This window comes from Tamandua tetradactyla, chromosome 23, assembly GCF_023851605.1.
Source record: "Tamandua tetradactyla isolate mTamTet1 chromosome 23, mTamTet1.pri, whole genome shotgun sequence".
Classification (NCBI taxonomy): domain Eukaryota; kingdom Metazoa; phylum Chordata; class Mammalia; order Pilosa; family Myrmecophagidae; genus Tamandua; species Tamandua tetradactyla.
Genome location: NC_135349.1, coordinates 4,479,284 through 4,497,840, shown reverse-complemented (window position 1 = coordinate 4,497,840; position 18,557 = coordinate 4,479,284). Strand labels below are relative to the sequence as shown.

The following is an 18,557-nucleotide window of genomic DNA, read 5'->3' as shown; positions in this document are numbered from 1 at the left end:
GGAGGTGGCCCGAGCGGGTCTGGCTTGGGGGGGGGGTCTCTGGCCTCGGCCACCTCGGACCACGTGTGACCCGGCCTTGCAGATACCGCGTGGTGGTGGAGGGGGAGCGTGGGAACCGGCCCCACATCTATTGTCTGGAGCAGCTGCTGCAGGAGGCGGTGAGAGGGGCGTGGTGTGTGTGTGGGGGGAGCTCCGAGGCAAGGTCACGACCTCCTACCCACCCAGGGACCCCGCTTGGCACTCATCCCCACGCTCCCCCCACCCCCCCAGATCATCGACGTGAGACCAGCCTCCACCCGCTTCCTGCCTCAGGGGACCAGGATCGCAGCCTACTGGAGCCAGCAGTACCGCTGTCTGTACCCGGGCACCGTGGTGCGAGGTGAGATGCCCCCCTCCCTGGGCTTCCCGGACCCCTCGAGAACCAGCACAGAGCCTGTGGCCACCACAGCCCGCCTCTAACCTGCAGAAGCACAAAGGATGTTATTGGCACAAGTTGCTAAAAAATTCAGGCTCTTTGGGGGTGGTTGGACCAGGACTATCCACAGGGGCCTCAGGGCGTGGACCCTCGACTGGGTCGGCTTCCCACCCGGGTGGGCGGGGAACAGAGGGTTTCTCCTCCCCAGGGTTTCCCACATGAGCTCTCCAGGGTCCTGGGCAGCCTGTACCCCCTCGCCGTGAGCTGCATTGGCCAGGATGCCTTCACCAGGGTGTGAGAGCTTGGAGGCTGGGCAGACAAAACTAGCAGGCACCTCAAAGACGTGGGTACGGATGCCAGGCAGGCGGGAGCAGCAGATGCCCAAGATGGGGGTGTGGATGTAGTGTAGATGCGCAGAAAGAAAACAAATAAGAAAACACAACCCATGGAGGGAAAAAACCAAACCAAACACAGTCCACCCCTCGGCTACGGGACATTCACATGTGCCTGGATGATGAGAGAGGGTTGTGGCCAGGCAAACCCGCAGCTGTGTTGTGTGGCTGGAGCCACAGGAGTCAGGCAGGGAGGATTCTCTGTCTGTCCATCCATCGTCCATCACTGGTTTATCATCCACCTCTTCACAAACTTTGCGAGTCCTCTTCACACAGGAAGTTTGTCTTGGATGCAGCTCTCCCGGAGCCTTCTACTCCTGTGCTGTTGCCCTCTCGTGCTTTCCAGCGCTGCCCCACTGCCGTCACTCTTGGGGTTTCCCCCACCATCCTTCTGAGATGTCCATCTGTCCCTTTCCCATGTGGAATCCTGGGCCTTTCTCCTTCTTGGTTTATTTCTTTATTTTAGTAGAGGCTCTTTAGGAGCTTTCTGAGAGTGTCCATGGCAGGTAAGTACCTCAGGATTTGTATACCTCGAATTCCTTTGTTCTACTCTCGCTCTTCTGAGTTAGCTTGGCTGGGTGTAAATTCTAGGTTGGAAATAATGTTTCTTTACCATTTCAAAGTAATTCATCCTCTTTCATCTAGCTTCCAGTGTTTCTGAGAAATTCAGTGTCATCATCATTCCCCAGTCTTTATGTGAGACGTGTTTTTTTTTCTCCCTGGAAACTTGGAAGATCTCATTATCCCTAAACGTGGAATTTAGATGTTGATAAAAGTGGGGCCGGGTTTTGACTTTTGAAGTAGATTTCCTTTAGCCCTGGAAACTTTTCTTGTGTTAGTGCTTTGATTGTTTCCTTCCCTCATTTTGCCTATTTTGCTTGGAACTCACACTAATCTTGGTCCTTCTGAATTGACCTCTCAGTATTTGTATCTTGTTTTCTTCTACTATCTATTTCTTTGTCTTTTTGTTCAACTTTCTAGGAGAATGACTCAACTTTTCCTTTTTTTTTTTTTACTTTTTTTATTAATTAAAAAAAATTAACAATATTAAGATGTCATTCCATTCTACATATAAATCAGTAATTCTTAATATCATCACATACTTGCATATTCATCATTTCTTAGAACATTTGCACTGATTTAGAAAAAGAAATAAAAAGACAACAGAAAAAGAAATAAAATGATAATAGAGAAAAAAAAGATTATACCTACCATACCCCTTACCCCTCCCTTTCATTTACCACTAGCATTTCAAACTAAATTTATTTTAACATTTGTTTCCCCCTATTATTTATTTTTATTCCATATGTTCTACTCTTCTGTTGATATAGTAGCTAAAAGGAGCATCAGACACAAGGTTTTCACATTCACAGAGTCTCATTGTGAAAGCTGTATCATTGTTCAATCATCATCAAGAAACATGGCTTCTGGAACACAGCTCTACATTTTCAGGCAGTTCCCTCCAGCCTCTCCACTACATCTTGAACAACAAGGTGATATCTACTTAATGCATAAGAATAACCTCCAGGATAACCTCTCGACTCTGTTTGGAATCTCTCAGCCATTGACACTTAGTCTCATTTCACTCTTCCCCCTTTGGTCGAGAAGGTTCTCTCAATCCCTTGATGTTAATTCTCAGCTCATTTTAGGGTTTTTCTCAGTCCCTTGATGCTGAGTCTCAGCTCATTCCAGGATTTCTGTCCCACATTGCCAGGAAGGTCCACACCCCTGGGAGTCATGTCCCATGCAGAGAGGGAAGGGTGGTGAGACTGCTCGTTATGTTGGCTGGAGAGAGAGGCCACATCTGAGCAACAAAAGAGACTCTCTTGGGGGTGACTCTTAGGCCTAAATTTTAAGTAGACTTGACCTATCCTTTGTGGGGTTAAGTTTCATGTGAACAAACCCCAAGACTGGGGGCTCAGCCTATAGCTTTGGTTGTCCACACTGCTTGTGAGAATATCAAGAATTCAACTTGGGGAAGTTGAATTTCTCCCCGCTCTCACCATTCCCCGAAGGGGGCTTGCAAATACTTTTCCAGTCACTGATCAAATCACTCTGGGATTCATCGGGGCATCACTCTGGACAAACCAAAAAAATCTCATGTCCTACCTGAGATTCCAAGTACTTATGACATTCAATCAAACTATCTACATGAGTTATATTAGGAAATGCTCTAGTCAAAATATAAATTTTGTAACATATAAACATTTTTTGCTTTAGTCTCACACATAAGGTGACATTTTAAAGTATTAATTATCATCTATTTTCAGCACCCTGCAATAATGACATTCCTTTGTTCTTCCTCATGCAAAAACATTTTTAAAATTTGTACGTTGTACATTTCACTATTATTATACACTCTAGGCATTCCTAGATTATTATACCATCTCAATCTTTAACATCTATCTTTCTTTCTGATTTCATTTATGTCCACAGCCCTTCTCTATCATTCTCACATGCAGCTTCATTCAGTGTTTTAACATAATTACATTACAATTAGCAAGTATTGTGCTGTCCATTTCTGAGTTTTTGTATCCAGTCCTGTTGCACAGTCTGTATCCCTTCAGCTCCAGTTATCCAATATCTTACCCTATTTCTGTCTCCTGATGGTCTCTGTTACGAACAAAATATTCCAAGTTCATCCACTAATGTCAGTTCATATCAATGAGACCATACAGTATTTGTCCTTTAGTTTTTGGCTAGTCTCACTCAGCATAATGTTCTCAAGGTCCATCCATGTTGTTACATACTTCATAAGTTTATTCTGTCTTAAAGCTGCATAATATTCCATCGTATGTATATACCACAGTTTGTTTAGCCACTCGTCTGTTGATGGACATTTTGGCTGTTTCCATCTCTTTGCAATTGTAAATAATACTGCTATAAATATTGGTGTGCAAGTGTCCGTTTGTGTCTTTGCCCTTAAGTCCTCTGAGTAGGTACCTAGCAATGGTATTGCTGGGTTATATGGCAATTCTATATTCAGCTTTTTGAGGAACCGCCAAACTGCCTTCCACAGTGGTTGTACCATTTGACATTCCCACCAACAGTGAATAAGTGTGCCTCTTTCTCCACATCATCTCCAGCACTTGTCATTTTCTGTTTTGTTGATAATGGCCATTCTGGTGGGTGTGAGATGATATCTCATTGTGGTTTTGATTTGCATTTCTCTAATGGCCAGGGATGTTGAGCATCTCTTCATGTGCCTTTTGGCCATTTGTATTTCCTCTTCTGAGAAGTGTCTGTTCAAGTCTTTTTCCCATTTTGTAATTGGGTTGGCTGTCTTTCTGTTGTTGAGTTGAACAACCTCTTTATAAATTCTGGATACTAGACCTTTATCTGATATGTCGTTTCCAAAATTGTCTCCCATTGTGTAGGCTGTCTTTTTACTTTCTTGATGAAGTTCTTTGATGCACAAAAGTGTTTAATTTTGAGGAGCTCCCATTTCTTTCTTTCTTCAGTGCTCTTGCTTTAGGTGTAAGGTCCATAAAACCGCCTCCAATTACAAGATTTATAAGATATCTCCCTACATTTTCCTCTAACTGTTTTATGGTCTTAGACCTGATGTTTAGATCTTTGATCCATTTTGAGTTTACTTTTGTATAGGATGTGAGATACGGGTCCTCTTTCATTCTTTTGCATATGGATATCCAGTTCTCTAGGCACCATTTATTGAAGAGACTGTTCTGTCCCAAATGAATTGGTTTGACTGCCTTATCAAAGATCAAATGTCCATAGATGGGAGGGTCTATATCTGAGCACTCTATTCGATTCCATTGGTCAGTATATCTATCTTTATGCCAATACCATGCTGTTTTGAACATTGTGACTTCATAATATGCCTTAAAGTCAGGCAGCGTGAGACCTCCAGCTTCATTTTTTTTCCTCAAGATACTTTTAGCAATTCAGGGCACCCTGCCCTTCTAGATAAATTTGCTTATTGTTTTTTCTATTTCTGAAAAGTAAGTTGTTGGAATTTTGATTGGTATTGCATTGAATCTGTAAATCAGTTTAGGTAGAATTGACATCTTAACTATATTTAGTCTTCCAATCCATGAACATGGTATGCCCTTCCATCTATTTAGGTCTTCTGTGATTTCTTTTAACAGTTTCTTGTAGTTTTCTTTGTATAGGTCTTTTGTCTCTTTAGTTAAATTTATTCCTAAGTATTTTATTCTTTTAGTTGCAATTGTAAATGGAATTTGTTTCTTGATTTCCCCCTCAGATTGTTCATTACTAGTGTATAGAAGCACTACAGATTTTTGAATGTTGATCTTGTAACCTGACACTTTGCTGTACTCGTTTATTACCTCTAGTAGTTTTGTTGTGGATTTTTCAGGGTTTTCAACGTATAGTATCATATCATCTGCAAACAGTGATAGTTTACTTCTTCCTTTCCAATTTTGATGCCTTGTATTTCTTTTTCTTGTCTAATTGCTCTGGCTAGAATTTCTAACACGATGTTGAATAACAGTGGTGATAGTGGACATCCTTGTCTTGTTCCTGATCTTAGGGGAAAAACTTTCAGTTTTTTCCCATTGAGGATGATATTAGCTGTGGGTTTTTCATATATTCCCTTTATCATTTTAAGGAAGTTCCCTTGTATTCCTATCCTTTGAAGTGTTTTCAATAAGAAAGGATGTTGAATCTTGTCAAATGCCTTCTCTGCATCAATTGAGATGATCATGTGATTTTTCTGCTTTGATTTGTTGATATGGTGTATTACATTAATTGATTTTCTTATGTTGAACCATCCTTGCATACCTGGGATGAATCCTACTTGGTCATGATGTATAATTCTTTTAATGTGTTGCTGGATTTGATTTGCTAGAATTTTGTTGAGGATTTTTGCATCTATATTCATTAGAGAGATTGGTCTGTAGTTTTCTTTTTTTGTATTATCTTTGCCTGGTTTTGGTATGAGGGTGATGTTGGCTTCATAGAATGAATTAGGTAGCTTTCCCTCCACTTCAGTTATTTTGAAGAGTTTGAGCAGGGTTGGTACTAATTCTTTCTGGAATGTTTGGTAGAATTCACATGTGAAGCCGTCTGGTCCTGGACTTTTCTTTTTGGGAAGCTTTTGAATGACTGATTCAGTTTCTTTGCTTGTGATTGGTTTGTTGAGATCATCTATTTCTTCTTGATAGGAGGGGCCAAGATGGCGGCTTAGCAAGGTGCGCGTTTTAGTTCGTTCTCCAGAACAACTACTAAATAACCAGAAACAGTACAGAACAGCTCCCGGAGCCACGACAGTGACCAGACACACACCGAACCCCTTTGGTTGGTTGTTCATGCCTTTCCAGGAAATTTTCCATTTCATCTACATTGTTGTATTTATTAGCATAAAGTTGTTCATAGTATCCTGTTATTACCTCCTTTATTTCTGTGAGGTCAGTGGTTATGTCTCCTCTTCCATTTCTGATCTTATTTATTTGCGTCCTCTCTCTTCTTTTTGTCAATCTTGCTAAGGGCCCATCAATCTTATTGATTTTCTCATAGAACCAACTTCTGGTTTTATTGATTTTCTCAATTGTTTTCATGTTCTCAATTTCATTTATTTCTGCTCTAATCTTTGTTATTTCTTTCCTTTTGCTTGCTTTGGGGTAAGTTTGCTGTTCTTTCTCCAGTTCTTCCAAGTGGACAGTTAATTCCCGAATTTTTGCCCTTTCTTCTTTTCTGATAGAGGCATTTAGGGCAATAAATTTCCCTCTTAGCACTGCCTTTGCTGCGTCCCATAAGTTTTGATATCTTGTGTTTTCATTTTCATTCGCCTCGAGATATTTACTGATTTCTCTTGTAATTTCTTCCTTAACCCACTGGTTGTTTAAGAGTGTGTTGTTGAGCCCCCACGTATTTGTGAATTTTCTGGTGCTGTGCCTATTATTGATTTCCAGCTTCATTCCTTTATGATCTGAGAAAGTGTTGTGTATGATTTCAATCTTTTTAAATTTGTTGAGACTTGCTTTGTGACCCAGCATATGGTCTATCTTTGAGAATGATCCATGAGCACTTGAGAAAAAGGTGTATCCTGCTGTTGTGGGGTGTAATGTCCTATAAATGTCTGTTAAGTCTAGCTCATTTATTGTAATATTCAAATTCTCTGTTTCTTTATTGATCCTCTGTCTAGATGTTCTGTCCATTGATGAGAGTGGGGAATTGAAGTCTCCAACTATTATGGTAGATGGTTCTATTTCCCTTTTCAGTGTTTGCAGTGTTTGCCTCACGTATTTTGGGGCATTCTGGTTTGGTGCATAAATATTTCTGATTGTTATGTCTTCTTGTTGAATTGTTCCTTTTATTAGTAGATAGTATCCTTCTTTGTCTCTTTTAACTGTTTTACATTTGAAGTCTAATTTGTTGGATATTAGTATAGCTACTCCTGCTCTTTTCTGGTTGTTATTTGCATGAAATATCTTTCCCCAACCTTTCACTTTCAACCTAAGTTTATCTTTGGGTCTAAGATGTGTTTCATGTAGACAGCATATAGAAGGATCCTGTTTTTAATCCATTCTGCCAGCCTATGTCTTTTGATTGGAGAGTTCAATCCATTAACATTTAGTGTTATTACTGTTTGGGCAGTACTTTCCTCTATCATTTTGCCTTTTGTATTTTATATATCATGTCTAATTTTCCTTCTTTCTACACTCTTCTCCACACCTCTCTCTTCTGTCTTTTCATATCTGACTCTAGTGCTCCCTTTAGTATTTCTTGTAGAGCTGGTCTCTTGGTCATGAATTCTCTCAGTGACTTTTTGTCTGAAAATGTTTTAATTTCTCCCTCATTTTTGAAGGACAATTTTGCTGGGTATAGAATTCTTGGTTGGCAGTTTTTCTCTTTTAGTAATTTAAATATATCATCCCACTGTCTTACCGCCTCCATGGTTTCTCCTGAGAAATCTATGCGTAGTCTTATTGGGTTTCCCTTGTATGTGATGGATTGCTTTTCTCTTGCTGCTTTCAAGATCCTCTCTTTCTCTTTGACCTCTGATGTTCTGACTGGTAAGTGTCTTGGAGAATGCCTATTTGGATCTATTCTCTTTGGGGTGTGCTGCACTTCTTGGATGTGTAATTTTAGGTCTTTCATAAGAGTTGGGAAATTTTCAGTGATAATTTCTTCCATTAGTTTTTCTCCTCCGTTTCCCTTCTCTTCTCCTTCCGGGACACCCACAACACGTATATTTGTGTGCTTCATATTATCATTCGATTCCCTGAGTCCCTGTTCATATTTTTCTATTCTTTTCCCTATAGTTTCTTTTCTTTTTGGATTTCAGATGTTCCATCCTCCAGTTCACTAATCCTAACCTCTGTCTCTTGAAATCTACCATTGTAGGTTTCCATTGTTTTTTTCATCTCTTCTACTATATCTTTCATTCCCATAAGTTCTGTGATTTGTTTTTTCAGACTTTCCATTTCTTATTTTTGTTCATTCCTTGCCTTCTTCATGGCCTCCCTCAATTCATGGATTTGGTTTTTGATGATGTTTTCCATTTCTGTTCGTATATTCTGAATTAATTCTTTCAGCTCCTGTATCTCATTTGAACTATTGGTTCGTTCCTTTGACTGGGCCATATCTTCAATTTTCCTGGTGTGATTTATTATTTTTTGCTGGCGTCTAGGCATTTAATTACCTTAATTAGTTTATTCTGGAGATTGCTTTCACTTATCTTACCTAGGGTTTTCTTGCTAGATGAGTTTGTTGTCTATCTGTTCTTTGACCTTCAGTTCAGCTTTTTCTGGGCCTCTAGCTTAAGTTTTGTTTAACAGAGGGTAATTTTTCAGTTCTTGTTTTCTTGTGTCTTGTCTTGCTTGTAAGGTGCCTTTTCCCTCCCCACCCTTAGGAGGGTCTACATAGGTATTACAGATTCCAGCCAGGTTTTCTCGGACTAAGCTGGCCTCCTTTTGGGGGAAGGAGTCACCTGCGTCAGTTTTCCCTGAGGGTGAGACCCAGCAAGTTGAAAGACTTTCCTGTGACGTCTTTGGGCTCTGTTTTTCTTATCCTGCCCAGTATGTGGCGCTTCTCTGCCTGCAGGTCCCACCAGCAAAAGATGTTGTGGCTCCTTTAACTTTGGAAGGCTCTCCCTGCTGGGGGCGTGGTGGAGACAGAGGAGAGGTTGTAGGCTGGTTTTAATGGCTTCAAATTGCAAAGCCCTGGGGTCTGAATTCCTTGAGAGAGGAATTCCACCTGGGTTGGGCTTCACCCCTCCCCTGGGGAAGGCACAGGCGGAAGACAGCCCTGAAAGCAGTCCATTTCTGCCTATGCCTTGGACAGTTGCAGCCCGACTAGTCCCACTGCTGAATCCAGAGGCAGCCAAGCCTCCGTAGAAACAGCCACAAAAACTTCCGTTTCTTCCCCTTTCCTCTTTTTCGGTTAGCCCAATAAGTGACCTCCACCTTGACCAGTTTCGCCTGAGCTGGGGGCCTATTTTTAGTAGTCAGAATTTGTTAATTAATGCCACAATTGGTGTTTGGTTGGACTCAGTCTCTGCTACTGTTAGAGTTTCTTCCCTTTCCCTCCGGGAAGCTGCCTGTGGGGGAGGGGCGCCAGGCGCCGGCCGCCGCGGCTTGGGGAACTCACGGCTCCGGAGACTCACAGCCAGTCCAGCTGGTCCAGACTGGGGTTCGCTGTGTGTTTGGTCACTATCGTGGCTCCGGGAGCTGTTCTGTACTGTTTCTGGTTATTTAGTAGTTGTTCTGGAGAATGAACTAAAACGCGCACCTTGCTAAGCCGCCATCTTGGCCCCTCCTATCAACTTTTCCTTTTAACCCTTCTATACTGTTGAATTTTTAAAAATTCTCTCATTTTAGAAAGTCCCTTGAATTCTTCCTTGTTCTATGGATGCTTTTTTTCTTTAGCTAACATTTCTGTGTTTCATGCATATGTTGTCTTTTATTATTATTATTATTTTTATTTCTATTTCTCAAAGGATCTGTCTTCATTATTGTTTTCTTTAGCTCCCTGTGCTGTCTCCTTCCAGCCCCCTCTCCATTCTGTCTGCTGGTCCTGGGGTCTTTGACATAGTCTGTCTTTAAACTGCTGGTGGTCCTAGTGAGACTTCAGGGAGCTTGGTGCATGGGGAGGGGGCTTGTCATAGTGAACAGGCCCAAAGGTTGTGTTGGAGACCCCCAGATTCTAGTCCTGGAGGTCTTTTCCCTTTAGCTAGTGCTTCGTCCCCTAGGGCCACTGTAGCAAAGCACCACAAAGCAGACGGCGTGAACCAGCAGATGCATCGTCTCACGGCTCTGGAGGCTGACACCTGAAATCAGGTGTGATGGCCAGGCTCCCTCCAACCTGTGGGGCAGCCGCCTCCTGCCTCTTCTAGTCCTGGGGTGGCGTCTTCTGCCTCCTCTGTCTTCATAAGCTGTCATCTCCCCTCTGTCTGTAAAGACCCCTTTCCTCCATCCTGTTGGATCAGCGCCCGTCCTGCTGCGGATTGGCCTCATCTGAACCAATCACATTTTCAAAGACCCTATTTCCAAATGAAGGCACTTTCTGAGGTCCTGGGGGCGAGGACTTGATCTTGTCTCTTTGGGGGGTTAGGATCCAACCCGGAACAGCCAGTCAAGAGTCCCCCAGCCTATATCTTGGCACGTGGGGCTTGAAAAGGGGGCTGGCCTGCCTCTGTCCCCTCTGCCAATACCACCACTAAGTCCCGCTCTTGTCTGCTGCCCACCCCCATGCTCTCCTGGGGGCTATGCCCCTCGCCTGGCCTGGCTGCCAACCTGTTGAGTGGTGGGTGCTCCCTGCCCCCTTCTCCCGAGCCTCTGTAGAGTTGTCTTGTGAGAACCGCCTTCCAGCTTTCTGTCGAATCCGCCCAGCCCCTAACAGAGCCGAAGATGTGGGAGCAGCATCCTAACCACCTGCCCATCCCAGTTGCCTCTTCCAAAACGCTGTCTCCCACCTGTGGTCACCCCCTTCCCGTTTTCTTTCTCTCGTTGAGTTACTGTCCTTTTATTCCTGCTTTCTCGTTTGGGTGAGGCTCTCAGGAACCAGTGGTCAGTGACCCGGGTGTGCAGCCGGCACGTGTGACAGGAAGTCCAGACACTCGCTCTGGGCTGTGGGTGTCATCTGAGCTCACTTGGCTAGAGTGGGAGAGCCAGTGTCCCCGCCACCCCCAGGGCCATGTGCACTACAGCCTGCGAGCACCACTGCACCCCCAGGTCAGGGCGGCCAATGGGCTGGCTCCTGCCCCTCCACCCTCCCACCCAGCAAGGAGCTGGGGGCCTAAGACCCTCCCCCCACCCCTTTCATCATGGTAGCACTCCAGGTGAGGATAAGGCAGCTCCACCTCTCTGGAAGGCTACTCGTGGGCAGTCAGGTGTTGCAAGGGCAGCCAGGGACGGTGTCCACCTGGCTGGACTCTTGGTCCTCAGAGTCCATACCTCCATTCATGAGCTGCGTGGCTTTGTGCTAAGTGGGATTAGCTTAGGCACCTCTTCCCTGCCTGCTCATCAGGAAGTGCCGGGATAACACCTGTCCTCACCCAGCATAGTACCTGGCATGCTCAGGTCATGCTGAACGGCAGCTGCCATTTGCATCTCATGTTGGTGGAGGAGGTTGAGTTGCAGCTGAGCTGCCAGGCCCCTGGCGGTCACCCGGAGTCTTGGCCTCCCATCCCCTCCCACAGGGCTGCTGGACCTGGATGACGATGGGGACCTGATCACCGTGGAGTTCGACGATGGGGACACTGGGAGGATCCCCCTCTCGCATATCCGCCTCCTGCCCCCCGACTATAAGATCCAGTGTGAGTGAGGGGCCTGGGGGCTGCGGGCACCTCCATCTCTGGTCTGGCAGTGCCTTTTGGGTGCAGGAAGTGCTTGCCCGCTGGTCCAGGGAGTGCTGTGCAGGCATCCCGCGTGGGCAGGCAGCCCTGAGCTGACCCCATGGAGCGCTCAGCCTCTCGGGAGATGTGATGGGGTTGTGCTTTGCATCCCGCGTGGGCAGGCAGCTCTGAGCTGACCCCATGGAGTGCTCAGCCTCTTGGGAGATGTGATGAGGTCAGCCGCACGGGTGGAGGTGGAGACCCCCGCCCCGCCCCCCATGGCACACGAGGCTGAGGAAGCCCAGCGGGGGGAGCCCAGGCCTCACCCTCCGCCTGCTGTGCCCCTGCAGGTGCTGAGCCGTCCCCAGCCCTCTTGGTGCCAAGTGCCAAGCGCCGCAGCCGGAAAACCAGCAAAGACACTGGAGAAGGCAAAGATGGGGGCACAACGGGGTCAGAGGAGCCGGGACCCAAGGCCCGAGGCCGCGGGCGGAAGGCCGGGTCCAAGGCCAAGGCTGGTACGTGGGCCCGAGCCCCGCCGTCGCTGAGGATCGGGCAGGTGGGGATGTGGCCTGGGCTAGGGGCGTGGCCTCAGGGCCTCGGGACCTGCTGCCCACAGGTGGGGTCTTAGAGCTGGTAACCCCTTCCTGTCTCTGTAAGAACTCCACGTGGGGGGCTGTTTTCACCAATTGGCAGATTTAAGGAAACTGAGGCTGGGGGAGGCAAATTGATTTGTCAGAGGTCACTGGCCAAGTTAGAGGGGGAGTTACGGCTCTAACCTGAGTGGATTTGACTCTGTAACCCTGGGAAATGTGCCCCAGGCTAAAACCTGGGCTTCCAGAGGACCCCTGTGGGCTCAGTGTGACCGGGGTAGGGTGATAGGAGAGGAGAGGGCCTTGCCCCCTGCCGTCCCCCTCAGGAATTGGTGGAACCAGAGTCAAAGCTGGGCTCTTTTGACTCGGCAGCCAGTGCTCGGGCTGCTGCATGTCTTCTCTCTTCCAGAGAAAACTGCTGTCGTGGAGGAGGGGGTCTCAACAGATGAGGTCCCCAGTACGCCGTTGGCCCTGGAACCAATCAGCACCCCAGGTTCCAAGAAGAGCCCCCCGGAAGCCATGGAGAAGCGTGCCAAGACGCCCAAAGCTCGCCCATCACCCCCCCAGCCCAGCCCAGCGCCCCCCGCCTTTGCCAGCTGTCCGGCCTCTGAACCCTTTGGGGAGGTGGCAGCAGCCCCCACTGCCCTGGCCCCGGCCCCCCTTGTTCCCCTGCCCCTCACCATGCCTGCCACCCGCCCCAAGCCCAAGAAGGCCCGGGCTGCCGAGGACGTGGGGGCCAAGGGCTCTCGGAGGCCCGGGGAGGGGGCTGAGCTGCTCGTCAAGCTGGACCACGAGGGCGTAATGTCCCCCAAGAGCAAGAAGGCCAAAGAGGCCCTGCTGCTGCAGGAGGAGCCGGGGGCTGGCGGCTGGCAGGAACCCAAGGGTCTCCTAAGCCTCAGCAGCTACCCCCCGGGCCTGGGCAGCGGCGAGCCCAAGCCGGCCCGGCCCAAGGCTGCTGATGGGGAGCTGCCCCCGGAACCCGGGCCGGGGCGCAAGTTCGAGGACTCTGGGAAGCCTGAGAGCCCGGACGAGGCGCCGGCCCAGCAGGACGGGGCGGAGGGCTCAGAGAGCGGTGGCAGCAGCAGTGGCAGCGGCAGTGGCAGCAGCAGTGGCAGCAGCAGCGGCAGCAGCAGTAGCAGCAGCAGCAGTAGCGGCAGCAGCAGCTCGGAAACCGAGGGCGAGGAGGAGGGCGACAAGAGTAGGGAGGAGGCCCGCGGTGGCGGGGGCAGAACCCACAGTGCCTCCAGCTCACGAGCTTCTTCGCCTGCTTCTTCCTCGTCCTCCTCGTCCTCCTCGTCGTCCTCCTCCTCATCATCCTCGTCCTCTTCCTCCTCGTCCTCGTCCTCCTCGTCCTCGTCCTCATCCTCCTCGTCCTCCTCGTCGTCCTCCTCGTCATCCTCCACCACCGACGAGGATTCTTCCTGCAGCTCGGACGACGAGGCCGCCCCGGCCCCTGCGGCCGCCCCCTCTGCCCAGCCACCCGGCCCGCCCAAGGGCTCCAAGCAGGCGGCCAAGGGCCGCTCCTCGGCCCACGCCGCCCCTGGCCAGAAGGCACCTGCCCCCCCGCCCCCACCCCCGCTGCCCCCGCCCCCCCAGCCCCTGCAGCCCAAGGCTCAGGCCGGGGCCGGGACCAAGAGCCGCCCCAAGAAGAGGGAGGGTGTCCACCTGCCCACCACCAAGGAACTGGCCAAGCGGCAGCGCCTGCCATCCGTGGAAAACCGGCCCAAGATCGCCGCCTTCCTGCCGGCGCGGCAGCTCTGGAAGTGGTTCGGGAAGCCCACACAGGTGAGGTGCACGCCCGGGGGCTGGGGGCTGGGAGGGCACCCCCAGTTTGAGGACAGCCCTGGCAGGCACTCACTGACCCTGCAGAAGCGTCTTTTGAAACCTCGTGGCCATAGAACCCGTTTTCCTTTGCCTTAGTTTTATTTTCTAACTTCATGGTGGCAAAGGGACCTGAGGTTTTCAGCCTCGCGGTTTAGCAGTCAGGCAGGAAGAGCTCCTCTGGCTGTGTTTGCCAGTGTAAGTCCAGGGCTGGGTCCCCTTGGCGTGGCTTAGATGTGTGCTGTCTCTGAGTTGATCTAGAAAGCCAGGGAGCTGTGATGGGCCGGGTTTGGGTCCATGTCCACCCTGGCAGTAGGGGTGGGGGTTGGTTTTCCCCATAGAGCCCTGCCAGCACCCCCTGGCTTCCGTCCACATGCATGCTCCTTCCTACTCTCATACAAACCAACATCTCTGTGCCTCAGCCCTGTATACGGTACCCCAAAAGAGACAGGCTGGGTGGCAGCCCCAAATGACAGACAGCCTTCCTTTAGAGAGGTTGCTTTCTGGGTTACCACCGTGACAGCCCTAACCAGCCCAGCACACTGGGATGCACAGGTGGAGAGAATAGGGAGTAGCAATTCCAGAAACTTCTGTGTGGAGAAGGGGACAGGTTCCTTGTCTGTGGCATGGCTGGAGCGTGATTTGCCCACGGGCTCTACCTCCCTGATCCAGAGTCCTCCATGGCCGTATCTCAAACGGGCTTTGAGCGTTTGTACCTCAGTGTACCAGTGCAGGTTTAGGGCTATGGTGTGTATGTGTGTGCATGCGTGTGCATGTGAGACAGCGACAGGCTCGGCGGCAGGTGTCTGTGGCAATGTAGCTCTAAAGCTTGGAAACTTCTGGCACATTCTTGTCACATCTGTTGAGTCACTCTGTGAAGCCAGAGAGGTTGTGCAGTTTCATGAATCAAGACCGCTCCTGGATTGGGCCACTAGTGTGTCCAGACCCACAGGGACACGGATTAAGATTGAGATCCAAATTGGGGTGCACAACTCAGTCTCCCACGGGGTGCACAGCAACAGGTGGGCGCCCCCAGGTGGCTCTTCCAGCCCTCTAGCCGCAGTTTTGTTTCAGGCCTCCCCGCATTGGGGTATTAACTTAAATCTGGGGCAGCTAATCTGGCTTGTTCCACCGTGCAGGGTACAGGGTTAGCTGACCATAAACCTGCTTGGATTGCTGGCTGCAGAAAGAAAGAGACTTTCCTGACAAGGTCACAATTTGACCTTGCCAATTTGAGCTTACAGATTGTTTTAGAATCCTTCCTGAAGACTGCAAGAAGTAGCCAGACATTCCATACTCCTGCTATTTTATTGCCAGGCCCCCTAGAACACTGAGCCTGGCAGGTGCTTTATCCGAGGGGACGTATCAAGCAGTGACAGCATTTGAGCCAAGTATGGGGACAATCTCACTGTCCTCCCTCACCTCTATTGCCTGTTCCTCATTTTAGCATATGCCATTTGCAGGTTTCAGTGTCAGTACGAGTGAGGGTTCTTACTGCTACAGAGGACAGAAACAACTGAAGCTGACTGAAGCATAAAATGAAATGCACTGGCATATTTAATAAAAAGTCTAGGGGTGATAGCTTCAGGCACAGCTGGATCCAGGGGCTCTGAGGGTGTCTTCAGACTCGCTGTCACGTCTTGCTGTCTGTGAGCTGTCTGGTAGCCAAAGCTGTGTGGTAGCCAAAGTGAGAAAAGGAAACAAAGTTTAGATTTAGTTTCTCCAGGAGAAAACGTGATGTTTCTCTTCTACAGAGAGAAGCAAGCAGGCCCCTTAACAGCTGTACTGCAGGTTTTTGATTCTGGCAGTAGATCTTTGCCTTTCTCTGAGCCTCAGGGCACAGAGATAGCTGAGAGGCTATCCCAGGGCTAGCCTAGGTTCAGAGCAGGCTTCCGGGGATGCTTGTTAAGTGAATAAACAAACTCCCAACAGGGCACCGGGGAAAGGGTGGAGGTAGGGGTCTTAGAGGAGGGATGTGGAAATCCAGCTTAGCTGCAAATCCTTAGTATAGCAGTCCAGTATATTAAAGAGGTGAAAGCGAGGCTCCTCCCGTTAGAGCCAGGCGAGAGGGCTTCCTTCCCCTACCCCCACAGGACCCCTCAGAATTTGACAGCGGTGGAGAGGCTGAGGTGACAAGGGGTTCCAGGCGGTAGGACCTGTTTGGACAGAGGCTGGAGGGCGCAGTGCCAGACGGGCTGGGGGAGGGGGAGAGGCGGGGCCCCAGCGATGGGTGGGGCTTGTCGGGGGCGGGGCCTGTAGCGCTTGCTGACCCGCGTGCCCACCCGCAGCGGCGCGGCATGAAGGGCAAGGCCCGCAAGCTCTTCTACAAGGCCATCGTGCGCGGGAAGGAGATGATCCGCATCGGGGACTGCGCCGTGTTCCTGTCGGCCGGCCGCCCCAACCTGCCCTACATCGGCCGCATCCAGAGCATGTGGGAGTCGTGGGGCAACAACATGGTGGTGCGTGTCAAGTGGTTCTACCACCCCGAGGAGACCAGCCCCGGCAAGCAGTTCCACGAGGGCCAGGTGAGTGGGGGGAGGGCCAGGTGAGTGGGGGGGAGGGCCAGGTAGGCTCCCAGGGCTCCCCGGGGGGTGGGGGGCAGGTGAGCTCTCGGGATAAGAGGGCAGGTAAGTTCCCGGGGGGCCACATGAGCCCTTTGGGTCGGGCCTGCAGTGTGGGCACCCCCTGGGGCAGACCCATTGCCCTCGGGTGACCCCACAGACCTGGGAGGTGAAGGCCCAGGCCTGGCCTGATGTGGCCCGTGGGTGGCCTGTCCCGTCTTCCCAACAGCACTGGGACCAGAAGTCCGGGCGGAGCCTCCCCCCAGCCCTGCAGGCGTCCAGCCAGAGGAAGGACTTCATGGAGGTAGGAGCCCAGCCGGGGGTGGGGTGTGTGTGGTTGTGGGGTGCCCCCCCCCGGGCCCTCCTGAGCCTGGCCGCTGTGCTCACGCTTCTGACCCCCCTGCCCTTGGCCAACCGCCTCCTTTGAAACCCCTTCAGCCTCTGGGAACTTCTGGGGCTCTCTCAGTCCCAGGCTGGTCCTTGTGGGTCTCTGCGTCAGTCTCAGCCATTGTTTGTCTGTCTCCATCTGCCTCTCCCGTTCTCTCCCTCCATCCATCTCCGTCTGTCTCTTCGGGTCTCTGGGTCTTGGCTCTGAGGCGGTCTCTTGGCCCTGCTGGTCTGGTTGGGGGTGTCTGCCCCCTGCCCCTCCCCGCCTGCCCCGTGCCCGCCCTGACGGCCCCCCGTGCCTGCAGCGCGCCCTGTACCAGTCGTCACATGTGGACGAGAACGACGTGCAGACGGTGTCCCACAAGTGCCTGGTGGTGGGCCTGGAGCAGTACGAGCAGATGCTCAAGACCAAGAAGTACCAGGACAGCGAGGGCCTGTACTACCTGGCAGGCACCTATGAGCCCACCACGGGCATGATCTTCTCCCCCGATGGCGTGCCTGTGCTCTGCTGAGCCGGCTCCCGCTCCCGCCAGCTGCCTTGCACCCCAGGACTTCAGGACCTCCTCATCGCACTGCCACCCGTGGGAGGCCCGGGGCCAGCCTGCAGAGGGCCCCCCCTGCCCCCGCGGTGGTGCTGCAGCAGGCCCGGGTGTGCGTGGCCATGGGCGCATAGCATGTGTACCTGTGTATGTCCGTATGCATGCACGACCATGCACGTGTGCACATGCCTCCAAGCCTCCTCCCTGCCCCCCTGGATGCTCCCTCCAGGCAGGGGCTCTTCCCACCAAGCAGCGTATGGCCTGGCCACCCCCCTCAGGGGCCTCCTCTCCAGTACCTTGTGAGCATCTGGCTGGGCCGGCACCCCCTCCCAGGCTTGCCGTGCAGCAGCCAGGCACCCCCAGGCCCATGCCAGCCCAGTATCAATCATAGGCAGCCGACTGGGGTTCGGGGGAGGGGCTTCCAAGGAACCAAAGGGACACTCTGGGGGGGGGCCGCTGCTCGGGGTGGATAGAGCCAGCCTCAGAGCCCCCCCACCACGAAAGGGGGCATAGCGCGGCTGTGCCAGCAAGACCTGCTATCCAGGTGCCCTGCCAAGAGCCGGGGTCCCCTCCCCCTCTCAGGATGGCCTGGAATTTGGGGAACACAACCAGGGCAGAACGTGTACCCCACCCCCTCCCGGGAACACGGGCCGCAAGGCATCGGGTGGATGCAAGGTGCTGCGCCCCAAACACTACAGCCAACTCGGATGGTGCTGACCCCTGCCCGGCCCCGCCGCCCCGGCCAGCCCCGGAGCACGCGGCTCTTAACCTGTACAGTTTTATTACACCCGTAGAGGCTCTCGCCCCACCCCTGTATCATACGCCTTCAAATGGAGTCAACTTTTTAATTATATATATAAAGATAAATATATATAAATATATATAAATATAAACTTTTTAAAACTGTGAAAAAAATAGCTATGAAATTATAAAAAGCAAACACATTCTGACGTGCAGAATATTATTTTTTATTTCCTGTTAGATTGTGAGTGTCGAGCAGCCGGCTTCACAGACCCGCCCCCGCACACCCCGCCCCCCGCCCTGCCCGCGCACACAGACCCTCCGCCCGCCCCGGCGCACCCCTCCCCTGCCC

General features: G+C 50.7%; 1 protein-coding gene across 3 annotated transcripts in view; it reads left to right on the top strand.

Moving 5' to 3' along the window:
- TNRC18 (trinucleotide repeat containing 18) overlaps positions 1-18,557 on the top strand; it is a 96,907-nt gene extending 78,350 nt beyond the window's left edge. For 2 of the 3 annotated variants that reach the window (XM_077140508.1, XM_077140509.1), the window contains 8 exons: positions 83-158; positions 271-379; positions 11,432-11,548; positions 11,917-12,081; positions 12,566-13,941; positions 16,266-16,502; positions 16,768-16,842; positions 17,231-18,556. In XM_077140508.1, coding sequence (XP_076996623.1) covers positions 83-158; positions 271-379; positions 11,432-11,548; positions 11,917-12,081; positions 12,566-13,941; positions 16,266-16,502; positions 16,768-16,842; positions 17,231-17,437 — 2,362 coding nt within the window. In that variant the 3' untranslated portion in view covers positions 17,438-18,556. Of the gene's footprint in view, positions 1-82; positions 159-270; positions 380-11,431; positions 11,549-11,916; positions 12,082-12,565; positions 13,942-16,265; positions 16,503-16,767; positions 16,843-17,230 lie in introns of all 3 variants that reach the window. The other variant, XM_077140507.1, reaches the window with a different exon arrangement.